The sequence below is a fragment of the Protobothrops mucrosquamatus genome, unplaced genomic scaffold, assembly GCF_001527695.2.
Source record: "Protobothrops mucrosquamatus isolate PMUCROS unplaced genomic scaffold, P.Mucros_1.0 scaffold94, whole genome shotgun sequence".
Classification (NCBI taxonomy): Eukaryota; Metazoa; Chordata; class Lepidosauria; order Squamata; family Viperidae; genus Protobothrops; species Protobothrops mucrosquamatus.
The window spans coordinates 791,054-806,594 of NW_015386469.1; the positions used below are offsets into that span (position 1 = coordinate 791,054).

General features: G+C 38.2%; 1 protein-coding gene across 1 annotated transcript in view; it reads right to left on the reverse strand.

The window, feature by feature from the left end:
• Nucleotides 1–15,541, reverse strand: part of SORCS2 (sortilin related VPS10 domain containing receptor 2) — a 104,166-nt gene that overhangs the window by 69,680 nt on the left and 18,945 nt on the right. Inside the window, exon 3 of the mRNA XM_029283447.1 lies at nt 2,635–2,734. Coding sequence (XP_029139280.1) covers nt 2,635–2,734 — 100 coding nt within the window. The remainder of the gene's footprint in view (nt 1–2,634; nt 2,735–15,541) is intronic.

Below are 15,541 nucleotides of genomic sequence, written 5' to 3' on the forward strand. Positions count from 1 at the left end.
GGAGCAGGAAGTGGGAGATGCCCCGCACGCTCGGATAGAAGGCCTTCCCCCCTGCCAGCAGGCGATACCGGCAACGGACCTGAAACCCCCAAGGGAAATCCCTTGGAATGTGGGACGGAGCACACACGCCATGATGACGCGGTCCTGCCTGAACAAGCAACAAGATCCCCCGAAAAACAACGATGAACACATGAGGCTTGGGACATGGCAATGGCAACCCCCCCCTTTCCCCGCCCCTCAGGAGCAGTACTGACTCACCCCACAGACCAACACCCGTCCCAACTAACCCCCTTGGCGGCTGGAGGGAGAGGAGTGACCCGTGTCCGCTGGGAAAGGGAACGAGATCCCCAGCAGAGGGAATGTAAGGATGCCCGGGGAGGTGGGGAATGGAGGGCTAGGAAGGAGCAGGAGGTTCCTGGGGCGGGGAAGGGGGGGGGCGGACGGAGTGCCCGGAAAGTAGGAGAGGGGTGGAGCCGGGACCGGAGTTAGACAGTCGGGATCACCGTGGCTACTTTAAGGTTGAACCGGACGGTTGCTGACAGAGGAGGGGGTGGAGCGCCGAAGCACGAGGGTTAGGGAGCTTGGAGGCTACGCATACACGGCCCGTTGAGAGCGAGGATCAGAAGGAGGGAGAGAGAGGGAGGAGAGAGAGCAGGGGAAAGGGAGGGGGTGGGGGGGAGAGAGAGAGGGAGAGGGGGGAGGATGGAGGACCGGAGACAGCCCCTATGGGGGGGAAGGAAACCGCACATCTGAGCGGTGAGAGAAGGGAGAAGAAAGGAATCGGCACGCTCCGGACGGGTGGGATAGAAAGGGCTCCGCCCACCTGGAGGACGGGAGTAGAGGAAGCCGTCAAAACACTTAAAGGGACCCCTTACACTAGAGTAGGCACCTTGCCTCTAGCACGGCAGGAACAGCTGGGTCCAGTGACGCGTAGCAGAAGCCGGATGCAGGCAATTGACACTTTATAAGGGTTTCTCCCACACTGCTGTTTTAACGCCCTGATGATGTCAGACGGTTCTGACGAAAGCTCGGCTTATTAAATTTTTAAACTTTTAAATTTCATTCCTCTTGGTGCTCGGTTTTTATCTTTTTTACTATGACTATACCCAAGAGTCGAATTTTTAGCACAATTAATTCTCATATATATATATATATATATATATGAGTCTTTGGTCATTCGGGTTTTCTCCCGTGTAAGATTAGAAGTGTCATAGCGACGTTTCGATGAAATCACATTCATCATCATCAGGCTTGTGCTTTTAGCTTTGTGCTTCTCAGAGTAATATGAAATGTCTGCTGTTTCTTTCTTTTAACTGCCACTGGCAGTTAAAAGAAAGAAACAGCAGACATTTCATATTACTCTGAGAAGCACAAAGCTAAAAGCACAAGCCTGATGATGATGAATGTGATTTCATCGAAACGTCGCTATGACACTTCTAATCTTACACGGGAGAAAACCCGAATGACCAAAGACTCACATATAAACACCCGTGAAAACCTCAGAAAACATATATATATATATATATATATATATATATAGTGTGTGTGTGTATGCATACATACATACACACACATACACATCTACATATATCTGTAAATTTAGATTTTTGCTGAGTTAAAGGGAGACTAGTATAGCTATTTTGAGCTATTTAGCTCTCATCAGCTAGCCATACCCTTCTGAGATTCGAACCTGGGCCGCTTGCATGTTAGGCAGCTGTATTAACCTCTAGGCAACAGGTTCTCCTCACTTCTGTCAGCTGAACCAGGAAGGATACATAGTAAGTGTTTTCTGGTGAAACCGGTCTAATAGAACACCTGGTCTACTGCTATGGTTACTTTTGCCTTTCAGCCCCAATCTAGGAGCGTTTTGCAGGCTCAAGTCGCTAATGCGATGAACTATTTCTGTAAATTTATATATGTAGTCTTTTCTCTACACAATCCTACTCTGTATTATAATATACAGTATGAGCTAAGGCCAACTTACATTTTAAGAAAAATATTACATGTTTATTCAGCAAGTTTATTCACACATACTATAGAGAGTGATAAGGAGGATAGAGGATACAGAATTGTTTGAGGATGAAGTGCTATAAGAGGGAAGGAATAACTTATTTTTACCCTATTGCCCTCTCCAGAAAAGCTGTTCAAGTACATTCAAGATCTGATGCCAGAGTTGCAGTGCTGAAGAAAGTATTAGCCATCTGTGCAACACATAATCAAGGGATTTCAGAAATTAAGAACTACACTTTAACCTTAACCCTGGCTTGTGCTATTGAAATACTTTCAAATAAATTTCATCCTGGTCATATAGCATATATCTGCAGGATTTTGTTTTTGTCTTGCACAGGGTGTGTCTGTATTTACATTATTTAAGCTCCATTGCATGGTTTTACTTTTTCGTATATATTGTCATGTTCTCATGCCTGAATAAATATAGCTACAGTTAGCACAATTACTATTTGATTACAGTTAGATAATTCCTAATCAAGTTTTAATTCTCTGTAATTAGTACTTCTAATAGTTTCTCTTTCGAGCTAGAGTACATGTGACTGACATGCTTTGCTAGAAATGTATTCTACTAAACACATTTTTTTTCCTGGACTCTTCTATTGAACTAAACAATTATCCCCATACCTTCTTCTTGTTAGCAGGGCAGATGTAGAAATTTTCAATGACTGTAACAATTCCAGGCTGTAAGTTTAATTTGGTATATAGTGTTCCAAAATCTGATGACCTGGGAGACAAGAAAAAAAAACAAAAGTAGTATTCTGATGATCTGCATGTATTTTCAACTTTAAAAGATAACTGAGAAGTGTTCAGGCCACGAATTATATATTTGACAACTGAAATAAATACCAAAATTCATGAAAGCAGGAAATCAAAATGACTATAATATTGTTTACAAAATATCACCTCTGAAAAACAAAAACATTTAATTTATCAGAAGAAAGGTAAGTTCTACAACAAAGAATAAAATTTATCAAGCATAAGTATAAAAAATAAACCTCCCTAAAAAGATTTTAAATCTAGCTACCGCACAAAACATTTTAATTTAAGTGCTACATTCAAAATGGACAGTTAGAGGGACTTCTAATTTAAAACATACAAACAAAAAACACAATTTTACAAATAGTAAAACAAAAAATAAAACAGTTGGTCTTTAAAGGCTTGGCTACAAAGATCTGCTTTACAGGTTTCCTAAAAGCCAAAAGAATGAGAGCTAAACTCAACTTGTGATTGCATTTCTTTTCTTTTTCACAGCTTTCAATTTGCAGAATATATTGTCACTAATTGTAAAATAATGCAGAAATATATTATTTCATTCACTGTTCTAATCCACATAGAGTTTGGAGAACTTCAATTATTTTTCCTTTTACAATATATATACAATTAATCAAGACATACAGTATATTTGTAAGGCAGTCCGTAAAGGCAACTGAAATGTTATTTATGAAAAACCTAGAGCAGAACTATATTCTGTTATTCTTTTTTACGTTATAAACCAAAAATACAATTACTAAGAAATCTGAAGGGATCACGAGTCATTCTTCGGCAAGGGAACGGTTGCTGGAATTGGGTATGTCTAGTTTAATGAAAAGAAGGACTAGGGGTGACATGATAGCAGTATTCCAATATCTCAGGGGTTGCCACAAAGAAGAGGGAGTCAAGCTATTCTCCAAAGCACCTGAAGGCAGGACAAGAAGCAACGGGTGGAAACTAACCAAAGAGAGAAGAAACCTAGAACTAAGGAGAAACTTCCTGACAGTTAGAACAATTAACCAGTGGAAAAACCTGCCTCCAGAAGCGGTGAATGCTCCAACACTGGAAGTTTTTAAGAAGAGACTGGACAGCCATTTGTCCGAAATGGTGTAGGGTTTCCTGCCTGAGCAGGGGGTTGGACTAGATGACCTCCAAGGTCCCTTCCAACTTTACTACTACGACTACTACTACTACTACTACTACTACTACTACTACTATTACTACTACTACTACTACTACTATTATTATTATTATTATTATTATTATTATTATTATTTATGAGGTACCCTTCAGACTGTATCTGCTCTACCACTGTGTTTTCAATATAAAGCAGATTGCAGTGAAAACACACATTACGATGTTCTCAGCAAAACAATGAAAATAATGAAGGTAAACAGCAAATATTGCTTGGATATCCTTCCAAACTAAACAGGTGCCACATATTTGATGAAGGTTTGAATGTGGTACTACACCATTTTACGGGAGACACACATTCACGTTAGCTGAAAGCTTCCCTGAAAAATACTTAGAAAATGCTCTATGCTAATTCCAGGGATGGCACATGGAACCAAAGGGCTGGAAAGGACCTCAGTGGTCTTCTCGTCCAACCCTCTGCTCAAGGCAGGAGTCCTTATATCGTCCTGGACAAACGGTTCTCTGGTTTAAATTTTGAAAACATCCAGTGATGGAGTACCCACAACTCTTCAGAGGCAAACTATTAGATTGGTGGAAAAGTGGTGATCAAGCATTACACCATTCAAACCTAGGCCAGTTTAAAAAAAATAATGTATTGCTGCATTTCCTAATGGATTGTTAAAAATGTATTAGACTACACTCACATAATTTCCAGACATCATATTAGTTTGAGTGCTGGTTAGCTGCTGTAGGTCTTGTAATCAAGCACATGTGGAGAATACAGCTTGCAGAAGACTACGGTTTGATGGATGTTTATCTAAAGCAACTCATGCCACCATGGATAAAAGTATGAAAAGACAGCTTTAATTGCAAAGTTGTACAAATTTATAATGTATCAATTTCATGGCCTTTACTTTAAAAATGTCATACCTCGCCTAACTATAAAACCAGTCAATCAAGCCCTTGCAAAAGGCAATTTCTTTAAAACACATTATCTTTAGCATAATTTTTGGGATTTTTTTTTAAACCAGCAAAGAAATAAAACTGAACAAAATGCAGTTATACCCTACCTTATAAAATTGCCTTTCAAAACACCCACAGATTCCTAATATATTCCTAAATTCAAAATTTATAATTCAAAAAGACATTGAATTGTTATGCTCAGCTGAATGTAACTGAAGGGAACTAAGGGGCATTCTACCCAATATAAATCAGCAAATCCACTTGTCCCCCTGCAAACTCCTTGGATTCTTTTAGGCCTTTTGGAAACAAGAAAGAAAATTTTTAGACTATAAAAGGTGCAATGCCTATACCATACGTTCAGCAGGGATCTCCGTAAGTGAAGACAAACGTAGTATCAGTGAAGTACTCAATGATCTTAAAATTATGAATTAAAATTATAAATATCTCAGAAAAAGTGACTTACAACTCTTCCTCAGTTACGACTGTTGCACCAAGCCCCAAGGTCAGGCGACACAGTTCAGGTGCTTGGTAATCAGCTCACTTAAGATGGTCACAGTGTCTTGGGATCCCACGATCAACATTCCCAGCTGGCTTCTGACCAGCGGAGTCAATTGGGGAAACCAGAGTCAATAGTGACCATGCAATTCACTTAACCACATGATCTGCTTAACAGCCACTATGATCCACTCAATAGCTGTGATAAAAATGATCATAAAATCAGGTCTAGTCACTTAATGACTTGCTTAATGATTGCATCATTTAGCAAGTGAAACTCTGGTCCCAATTCTGGTCATAAGTCAAAGACTACCTGTATATAAGGCTAGAAGTCAGAAACTCTGTCACCAAAACGAATTGGCAAAATGTGATACAAATCTGCATGGAGGTTGAAAGTTAATATAGATGTAGAGTTGAAATTTGGAATGACAATATGGCATATCTTACCACCATGAGAAAGAATATGTTCAGACAGCCTATTTTATAGATGCTGTTTGCTGTCCAGATGTTTGCTATGATTGATAATTTTATAGTCCTTGCATTTCTTCTTTTAGGATCTTTTTTTAATCTTTAAATCACCTTGAATTAATCTTCCTTTAATAGTACAAATTTCTTGGCTATTCTAGACTAGCGCTGATGAAAAATAGGATACACCAAGAAATTCTAATTAGAAATCTTCTAATTTCAGTTCCAGTCCTCTGATTTGCAGAAGGAAAACTAGTTCGTTCTTTCTTTCTTTCTTTCTTTCTTTCTTTCTTTCTTTCTTTCTTTCTTTCTTCCTTCCTTCCTTCCTTCCTTCCTTCCTTCCTTCCTTCCTTCCTTCCTTCCTTCCATTTCTTTCAGATATTTAGTTTCTATACACTCTTTTTATTCTGACTAACAAGATTTGAAGGGGGATTTTATTCCTCAGGGATCTGAGAATAAATCCTAATAGAGTTTCCTCGATTTGTTTGCATTTAGATTTTGATGCAATTATGTAAAGCATTTACAATGAAAATGAATTCTGAATCCATTCAGGTAAAAGCCAAGATGTCAGAAACGAAAGGACCACATTTGTTGGTGGTATCCTTAAACTTTCTCTGGAGGGAAAAGGGAGCACCGGGGGGGGGGGGGACTTGCACTACATCTGTTAAATACAGACACTAAAGATATATCTGATTTTAGTTAATGATAGGGAGGCTATCCTAATTGATCCTGAAATGGCTCATATAAAAATTTTAAACTCAATTATTCTATTTTAAAACCCAATAAAAATAGTTCCAGAGAAATAATATACGCCAAATATGTCTGTGTGGGAAGATCATCATTATCTCTATAAATTTAGCTAAGGATGATAAAATTGTGATTAATCAATAGTTTCTAATCAGGAAAGGTTTCTTTAATAGTGGTCTTATCACTGTCTGCTTTAGGGATGGAAGGACAGACCAAAAGCACTAATTTACTTCTTACTGTGGATCTAGTCTTCTTCCAACCAATTTAACTAACCAGCATTAAACAAGCACAAGGTCATCTATATCTTTCTAGACAAGCTTGTCTGAATCCTTGAGTTGAATCCTGTAAGTTGAAACCAACAACTCAAATAGTTGCTATGGTTAAATCACTATATTCTGCTGCAATATTGGAAACCAAGTTGAGGTGGATCAAGCAACTCAGCCTGTAAAGAAAGAAGCCTCTGACTATCACAATGAGCTATACAGCAAGAAAAGATGCAGAGCTTATTGTCAGCAGATGCTGTGAAGAAAGAATTCTTTGTTGCTCCTATCACTATGGAATATTGCTGCAAAAGATCATTAGTCTGTGTGAGGCTGATACACATCTACTATTCTTCTCAAGCTGCTGCTCTTTTGTTTTGGCTTCCTTAGCTTTCTGTTAACCATGGGGCATGCTCAGCAGTGATAGTTTTCACTCTCAAGGCTGTTTCCATAGTGGAGTCCTGGTACTCCGTGAGCTTGCTTGCAGATGTTTCATTACCCAAGTATGTACATCTTCAGAGCACTGATGATGTTACTTAGTTGATAATGAAATATCTGCAAGGAAACAACTGATCTGAGAAAGACCAAAGATTCTATAGGTCAATCCTGAGCTATATATATTCTCTTCTATTGTTTCCTTAGTTCATAAATCAGCCAATGTTTTGACAGTACCACTAAGAAGGGCAGAAAATTCTCAAGGAAAAGTATTTGGATTCATAAGGAAATATGGGATACATAATTGCAACCATCCACTACCACTTTGGAGATAATCAGTGGTGGACTGCCTAAAATATGATAACAAGAGTTACCAAGAGATCATTCAGCTTAATAGAGGTCCAGATCTAGAGTATGCCCTTGTGCATTCATGAGCGGAGGCCAATTCGACACATGTCCATGGCTGCCTCAGAGGGCCTGATCTCTTGAGGTGTTCCTTTCTGAACAGGTACAGTGTGAATAATGAAACCCAAAGTCAATCAGTGATCTGTAATTCTTTCCCCACAAAGGCTAGACTGAAATCTCTTATCATAACTAGTGTTGCGGGTAATCATCCCAACACTAGACACTAGACACTAGACATAAAGTTATATAACTGGGAACAGTTACAGTATATAACTTTATGCAACAAAAAGGGAGTTCTCTTTGTAGGTATGCATATACACTTCCATATAAATATACACAAAGCAGAATAGCAAAACCCTGACTTTCAAGCCTCATTAGAGGCCTCCCAAACACTTTTTTTTAAAAAATATATATAATATTTTATTAGTTTTCAATTTTTACAATTCATAAGTGCTTAGTGAACAACGTGTTGTCTGGTTCCATTTGCTTTACTCAATAGTACATTTTAAATTCCTAATCTCTACCCTGTTTTTCCAGCCAGTGATACAATACATCCCATATTTAAAAAACATTCTATATCTTCCCATACGGACAAATACAATTCTTACTGTTATTAGCACATGCAACATTAAATATACACTTTATTTATTTATTTTGATATTATACCTAATAAAATAATTCCAGTTTAAAGTTGTTTTTCTTAACATCTTTTCTAGCCAAATATGTATTTTTATCACCTGATCAAACATTATTTAGTCTTTATGGAACATATATTTTAACATATTTCTCATATTCCAATTGTATTTACAATTGAGGCCATCACAATAAATCAATACCCCGATCTTCCAATTCTTGTTTCAGTTTTAATTTCCCTTATATATTCAAGATATGTTTATAGATTACAATTTCCTCAAAATTAGTTCAGTTTGGGTGAACAAAAGCTTCCATTGTTGAAAGCCACCCTGGTATTTTCATATAAGTTTTAGCTTTTATCTCCCATACTAAAAACAGTGCATTTCTAATTTTGGAAGTATCTATCTGTTTTATTCTTCCCATGACATAAAAAAAACATGCTATCCTAATTATAAATCATATCCTTCTAAGACAACAACAAGCTGGCAGAAATAGCCAACACTCCAGAAGGTAGGCTTAAGATACAGAAGGATCTTGACAGACTTGAACATTGGGCGTATCTAACAAAATGAAATTCAATGGTGAAAAAAGTAAGGTTCTACATTTAGGCAAGAAAAACCAAATGCAGAGGTATAGTATAGGTGGTACCTTGCTCAATAGTAGTAACTATGAGAGGGATCTCGGAATCCTAGTTGACAATCACTTAAATATGAGCCAGCAATGTGCTGAAACTGCCAAAAAAGCCGATACAGTGCTAGGCTGCATTAACAGAGGAATAGAATCAAGATCACATGAAGTGTTAATACCACTTTACAATGCCTGGGTAAGGCCACACTTGGAATACTGCATCCTGTTTTGATCATCACGATGTAAAAAAGATGTTGAGACTCTAGAAAGAGTACAGAGAAGAGCAACAAAGATGATTAGGGGACTGGAGGCTAAAACATATAAGGAACAGTTGTTGGAATTGGGTATGTCTTGTTTAATGAAGAGAAGGATGAGGGGTAACATGATAGCAGTGTTCCAATATCTCAGGGGTTGCCACAAAGAAGAGGGAGTCAAGCTATTCGCCAAAGCACCTGAAGGCAGGACAAGAAGCAATGGATGGAAACTAACCAAAGAGAGAAGCAACCTAGAACTAAGGAGAAATTTCCTGACGGTTAGAACAATTAATCAGTGGAACAACCTGCCTCCAGAAGCTGTGAATGCTCCAACACTGGAAGTTTTTAAGAAGAGACTGGACAGCCATTTGTCTGAAATGGTATAGTGTTTCCTGCCTGAGCAGGGGATTAGACTAGATCAGTGGTTCTCAACCTTTTTAATGCCGCGACCCCCAACCGGTCGTAAGTCGAGGACTAAACCGGTCGTAAGTCGAGGACTAAACCGGTCATAAGTCGAGGCCTAAACCGGTCGTAAGTCGAGGACTACCCAACCGGTCGTAAGTCGAGGACTTTCCCTGCCCAGGAGCGCTGCGCATGCGTGGTTCCACCCCCTGCGCCGGCCGAGGCGTAGCTGGCAAGCGGCAGAGACGGAGCAGGCCGATCACCAGCTGGCCCAGCTCAAGGGAGGTAAGGCACCCGCCGGAAAAGGGGGAAAAAATGGCGGACAGCCTTGCTTGGCAACCCCCGTGAAATGGTCGATCGACCCCAAATGGGGTCACGACCCATAGGTTGAGAACCGCTGGACTAGATGACCTCCAAGATACCTTCCAACATCAACATCATCATCATCATCATCATTATTATGTACAGTAATCTTTGATGTCTAAAGGTTATCCATTCTTTTAGCCATATTTAATCACATGCTTGGTAGTATAAGACCCCATCCAGTGAGCCAAATCCTCTATTTTCTTTAATCTAATTCTGGCTTTCTTCCTTTGCCAGGTAGGTTTCCAAGTCAGTGTATTTAAATCGAAGAGTTTTTTCTTTATCTATGGGTACTATTTGAGTTAGGAAAAGCAGTTTTGGTAAGATATTTTTAAAGGGAAGTTCAACCCATTTATATTCATTGAACAGCTGCCACTTTTCTTCTCCATCAATTTCCCCTTCCATTTCTTGTTTCCCAAGTTTCAACGCTTCTACTAACAGCTCTGTAAGCTCTGTAAGATCTTCTTCTTTGTCTTCAGATGTATTCTGAGATCTCAAGAAATGGGATGTCTTTTCCATTTCCAGCATTGCCATTGAGTCTTTCAAGTTTTTATTTATGTGCACCAATCTTTGGTTTTCTTCTTTTATTTCCTCCATCTTTTGGTCAGTTTCCTCTAATTTGTTTTCTATTTTCTGAATTCTTTGTTCATTCTTTATGGTCATTTGTTGAAAATTTTCTAGTTGTGAGTTTAGATTAAAGACTTGCTCATTTATCTTATCCAGATTGCCTTTTGTCTCGTCATGATTTCTTCTTATTTCTTCTTTGTGTGAAACAATTGCCTCTTGAAATAATTGCAATGTTAACTGCATTTCCTTCTGGAAGTTGTGAGCTTTTTCTTATTGAGGTGTTGATTTTATAGATCTCTGATGGACAGGCCTAAGCACTTCGGAGGTAGTTACTGGGGATGGTTTTTTATCAATTTTAGCTAAATTTGAGGCACTCATTTTTGTATAGTTCTTATAGTCTCTATATGTAGCCTTTGTGATCCCTTAAATCCCAAAATATAGATCCCCCTCCTACAAAAAGTTTTATAGTCTATCTCTGTCAGTCCGCACCAAGTCCAGGAAAAAGGTTACAAAGCCTGCTACAGCTCTTCTATCCAAAAATCCAAAAGTTGTCAGTCAACTGATGTTTGTAATCCAGAGTGTCCAACTGTGCTAAAATCAATCCATAGGTCCTCCCCAAGCAAAGATCACCAAAAGACAACTATTCTTCTATCTCTAAATAATTCTTAGAGTTAAAAGTCAATCAATATTTATAGTCCAAGAAGGTCAGCAAGTTTCAAAACACTCTGTAGCTCCCATCATGCAAAAAACAACCCAATATGTTTTTCTCTGTTTCCAGGTGCTGTCTGTAGAGTTAAAAGTTTGCAAACACATCAAAAGAGGCTAGCTTGTTATCTATGTCTGGGCTTCATGCCAGGTTCACTAGCTTTTGGTGCTACGCCTCTATTTCACCACTAGATGTTATTAGGTGTCCATCTTCCAACACTTAAAACAAAGTTTAGTTCTTTAATTTCACCCAGTCTTTTTTCATAGAAGTTTTAAAAGTTCTCTAAATTATCAAGTTTAACAAGGCTATGTTATTTCCAATTTAATGTTGTATTCTTCGGTTTCTGTCCCCCAACAAAAATTAAATCACTGCTTTCGTGATTTAATTTCGGGACTCAGTTGCCAAATAGTAGAAAAAGGAAAAAGAAAGTCTCACCCAGTTCCAAACACGATGCTCACAATTTGTTAAGTAGTGCTTTCTTTCTTCGGTTGTCAGTGGCTTCTGACTCACCACACAAATGCAGCTCATCTTTCCCCTGCCAGTTTAGAGGGCTTTCCTCAGATCAAACAGATTGACCAGTGTCTTTCTGTGATTGACGAGGTTCCTCTCCTTCTTCATTGCCTCTCCGGGGTGACTTTCGACCCTTTTAGGGCCCCTGGCAGGGAGAAATCAGCTGGGGGAAGCGGAGCCCCGCTATTCCCTCGCCTGTAGTACCATGATGCAAACCGGAAGTCCAAACACTTTTATGGTATTACCTCTTCTACCCAGATTTTAATAGGCTCTGGGGCAACATTGAGTCAGCTACAGCCGAACAAATGGGGGGAAAACCCAACCTAACTCATGCTTGGATCTCACATATTAATGACAAGTAGCTAAAGATCCCAACAACCTACTGTAAAGGAAGGATCTTCAGATACAGACCCAAGAAGGAAACTGGCAAGGTTGCTACTAATCTACCAATTTTCCTTCTGCCAATCTCTCTTTCTTTCTGAGATTGCTGCAAGTGCTCCTGCTCTTTTAAATCTATATTCAAAAAAGTCTTGAGTTTTGTGAAATTCTTAACGTTCAAATTTAATTTCTATTATACTTTGATTTATTTTTCCATAATGAAGTTTTATATTTCTTTGCTTTAGTCTCTAAAGAGGTACCTGTCACAGTGTTTTCCACAGTTCATATCAGCAACAGTTATGGTATTTGATAAACTGCCTCTGAGGCAACCTTGAAAAATAAGTGGAATCAAGGAATCATCATTTTCCAGATTAGGAGTCTCAAGTGCTGTATCATCAACTGCACTATCATTTCTCCAACATTCTCCTAACCTCTCCAAGCCAAAAGGGATCAAGTACTTCCTAGCATAACATTTTTTTAAAAAAACACAAGGAAAGCATTACAATCCATTTTAAATATCTCTTCCAATGTATCATCTGGCTATGTGAATTGGGGACTATGAGAAGACTGGCAGTAAATATTGTTTTAGCAAAGGACAAGCTAATTTTTCATACAAAAATCTACTAGATAATGATGATTTCGGGGCAAATCAGACACTAGCAAGAGGAGTATGCTGGAATTATCAGAATGACTAAGCACTTAACAACCACAAATGTGGCTGAAAAAGGTTAATGCAGGTAAAATGCCCATTCACCATATACTGCCCTATCTACTGCATCTCTTCCTCTGTAGTGCATACACTCTATGCAGTTCAAATAAGTGGGCAATGTCAGGCCAAGTTTCTTCTTGAAGCCCAAGAGATCAGGGTCAAAATAATTTTAAGCAGCAGAGAATGGAGTCAGCACCATGGACAGCGTCCAAGAGTAAAGTGCTGCTTGGATCTTTGTTCCATATTTCAGGATGCTGCCTTGGCATATGACTGACATGAACTGAAATCCCATGTAAGATGAAAAGATTTGTGTGATGGGTGGTTGTGGCCTTCAATGGGCTGTTATCCGATTTTGTACTTGTTAGCTTCTGCTAGGCCAGGGAGATAAAGATGTCATTTTAAAAATGATAGTAGGGAACATGAAAGATGTTCCTAGAGTATTGATACTGATTTATATGAATTTTCTCTATAATGAAATGCTTATTTCTCCATCCTTTTTTTAACCTACATATTTTTATGCTCATAAATGATAAAATTATACTTGTTATGTGATGTTTATGTACTATTTTTTGTAATTAAGCCAACTGAAGACAACAGATTAACATGACAGCAATTAAAATATTTATGTCTACTTCTTTCCTTGTGTCTCATTTCTTATGATTTGCTTTTTGTCTACATGTCTTAAGTCCAAAACAGTTCCTCTTCAGGCAATCTGCTCTGTTGAATTGGCTCTGTTCATCCACGTCCTTACCATATATATTCTCAATGATCTGCATGAAGGTCTTATGATATGCATGAGACCTCCCTCAGATCTTATGGGAACTATAATAATGTTCCAAATAAGTCCATCTGTGCATAATTAAAAATGCAGAGAGAGAATAGACTTTTTAAATACAACATTCTATACATGCTTATTTAGAAGCAAATTCTATGGAGCTTTATATGGCTTCCTCTTACTGTATTTTTGATATTTTAATGAATTTTGATGAATGTTAATGAACCCTTTCCTTCACTTTTACTGCTTCTGCTTTTTCCCCACATTAATTTTCCTGCTTCTATTTCAATTAAAATATCAGTTTTGAAAAAGATCATTTAACGTATTAGTACAGTACACACAATATCTTAATCAAGTATTGGTTTATGTATTTTTTTCTTTACTTTCTTCAAGCATTTCTTTTTTGCCTTCAAAAGACAGGAATTCAGGTTCACATTTCAAGTATTTTAAACTCATTTGAGTTTCATCATGTACTCTATTTCTCTGTTATATCATGTTGTCTTAAGTTTTTTCTTCTATGCTATGTAGGAAATGACACAGAGATATAATTTTAACCTCTGTAGGCAAAGCTCTCCAGATGAGCAAAGGGAAGATTGTGTAGAAGACAATCTCAGGTAACCCAAACCAAGCAATTATGGCTTGTAATATACCAAGTATATTTTTTTCAGCACAATGTAAGTATGTCTTTAAATCACTGCGACCAACTTGGTTCCATAATTCTATGCTACCTGAACTTTCTGCACTAAAAGTAGACTTACATATTGTAGTAGTTCACTCTGGAGATTATCAGTGTGTATACTACCAATTTATGTTTCTTCCAAGGGGTGCCTGAATGCAGTCAACTATATCACACCATTACCTAGGATTCTGGTTGTCATCAGCTTATTGATAGGTCCAGCTCGAAATCTACTCTTGCTTTCTTTCGTGTTGAGATCAAAAAGCACTGGTGACTGAGTGGAGCCATGTGAGAGACCATAACTCCATTTTCCCCCAAAAGCAGCTGTCTGCAGCAGCACTATCTGAAACCTATCAAGATATTATGATTTCCAAATATTTCAGGCAGTCCAGAAGGTTAATACTATAAATGATGTTAAAGGCACTGCAACAGTGAGAAAAATCAACAGGGTCACCCTCCCTCAATGATCCCTAAATACAGATCACTCATCAGGCTGATCAGAGCAATCAGCAAACCCTAACCCTTCCTGAAGCCAGTTTTACAATAATAATTCACAATAATCTGCTTTTCTCAGGACTGTCACCAAGACTGTCTGAAGATGCTACAAATTATTCTCAGTTCTAGGAAGGAGGCAGTGGCAAACCACTTCTGAAATCTTGCCAAGAAACCTGCAGGAACCTGTCCAGGCAATTTCTGAGAACCAGACATAAAAAATGTTTATAATAAGCCACTGTGTAGTTCCATACTCATTTGGTGTAAAAATGTAATATATTCCCTGCAAACTAATTTTTAGAGTTAAAATCAAAGCAAAAAGTAGGATTGATAACACAGCAGCCATATCATATCTACATATAATATTCATATTTGTGCATTCATTCACACTCTCACATATGATAGACACATACTTTGGTTAATTCTCTTACACTAATACAGACGTTTCATTTGTTCATTTTTTTTTCCAGACATATATTCGTACTACTATGGAAGAAATATCTCAGCAAAACTTAGACGTGAAAAAAATCCACCATTAATAATAATATTTTTTTTTTATCAAGCCTAAGTCCCATGTGACAAGCAAGGGGAGAAGAAGGGAACAAAGCTGGCTGGGGAATGCCCTGCAGCCAAATATCAGACCTTTGCCATCTCTGCTCTAAGCCCACTAACAATGTAAATGTTGCCAATACTTTTTCTGTTAAAAGTGGATTTTACTATTATAACCCCTTTGTACCACTTAAGAGGGGTTTTTAGTCTAAATATGTCTTTCCTTTTACGCTGCC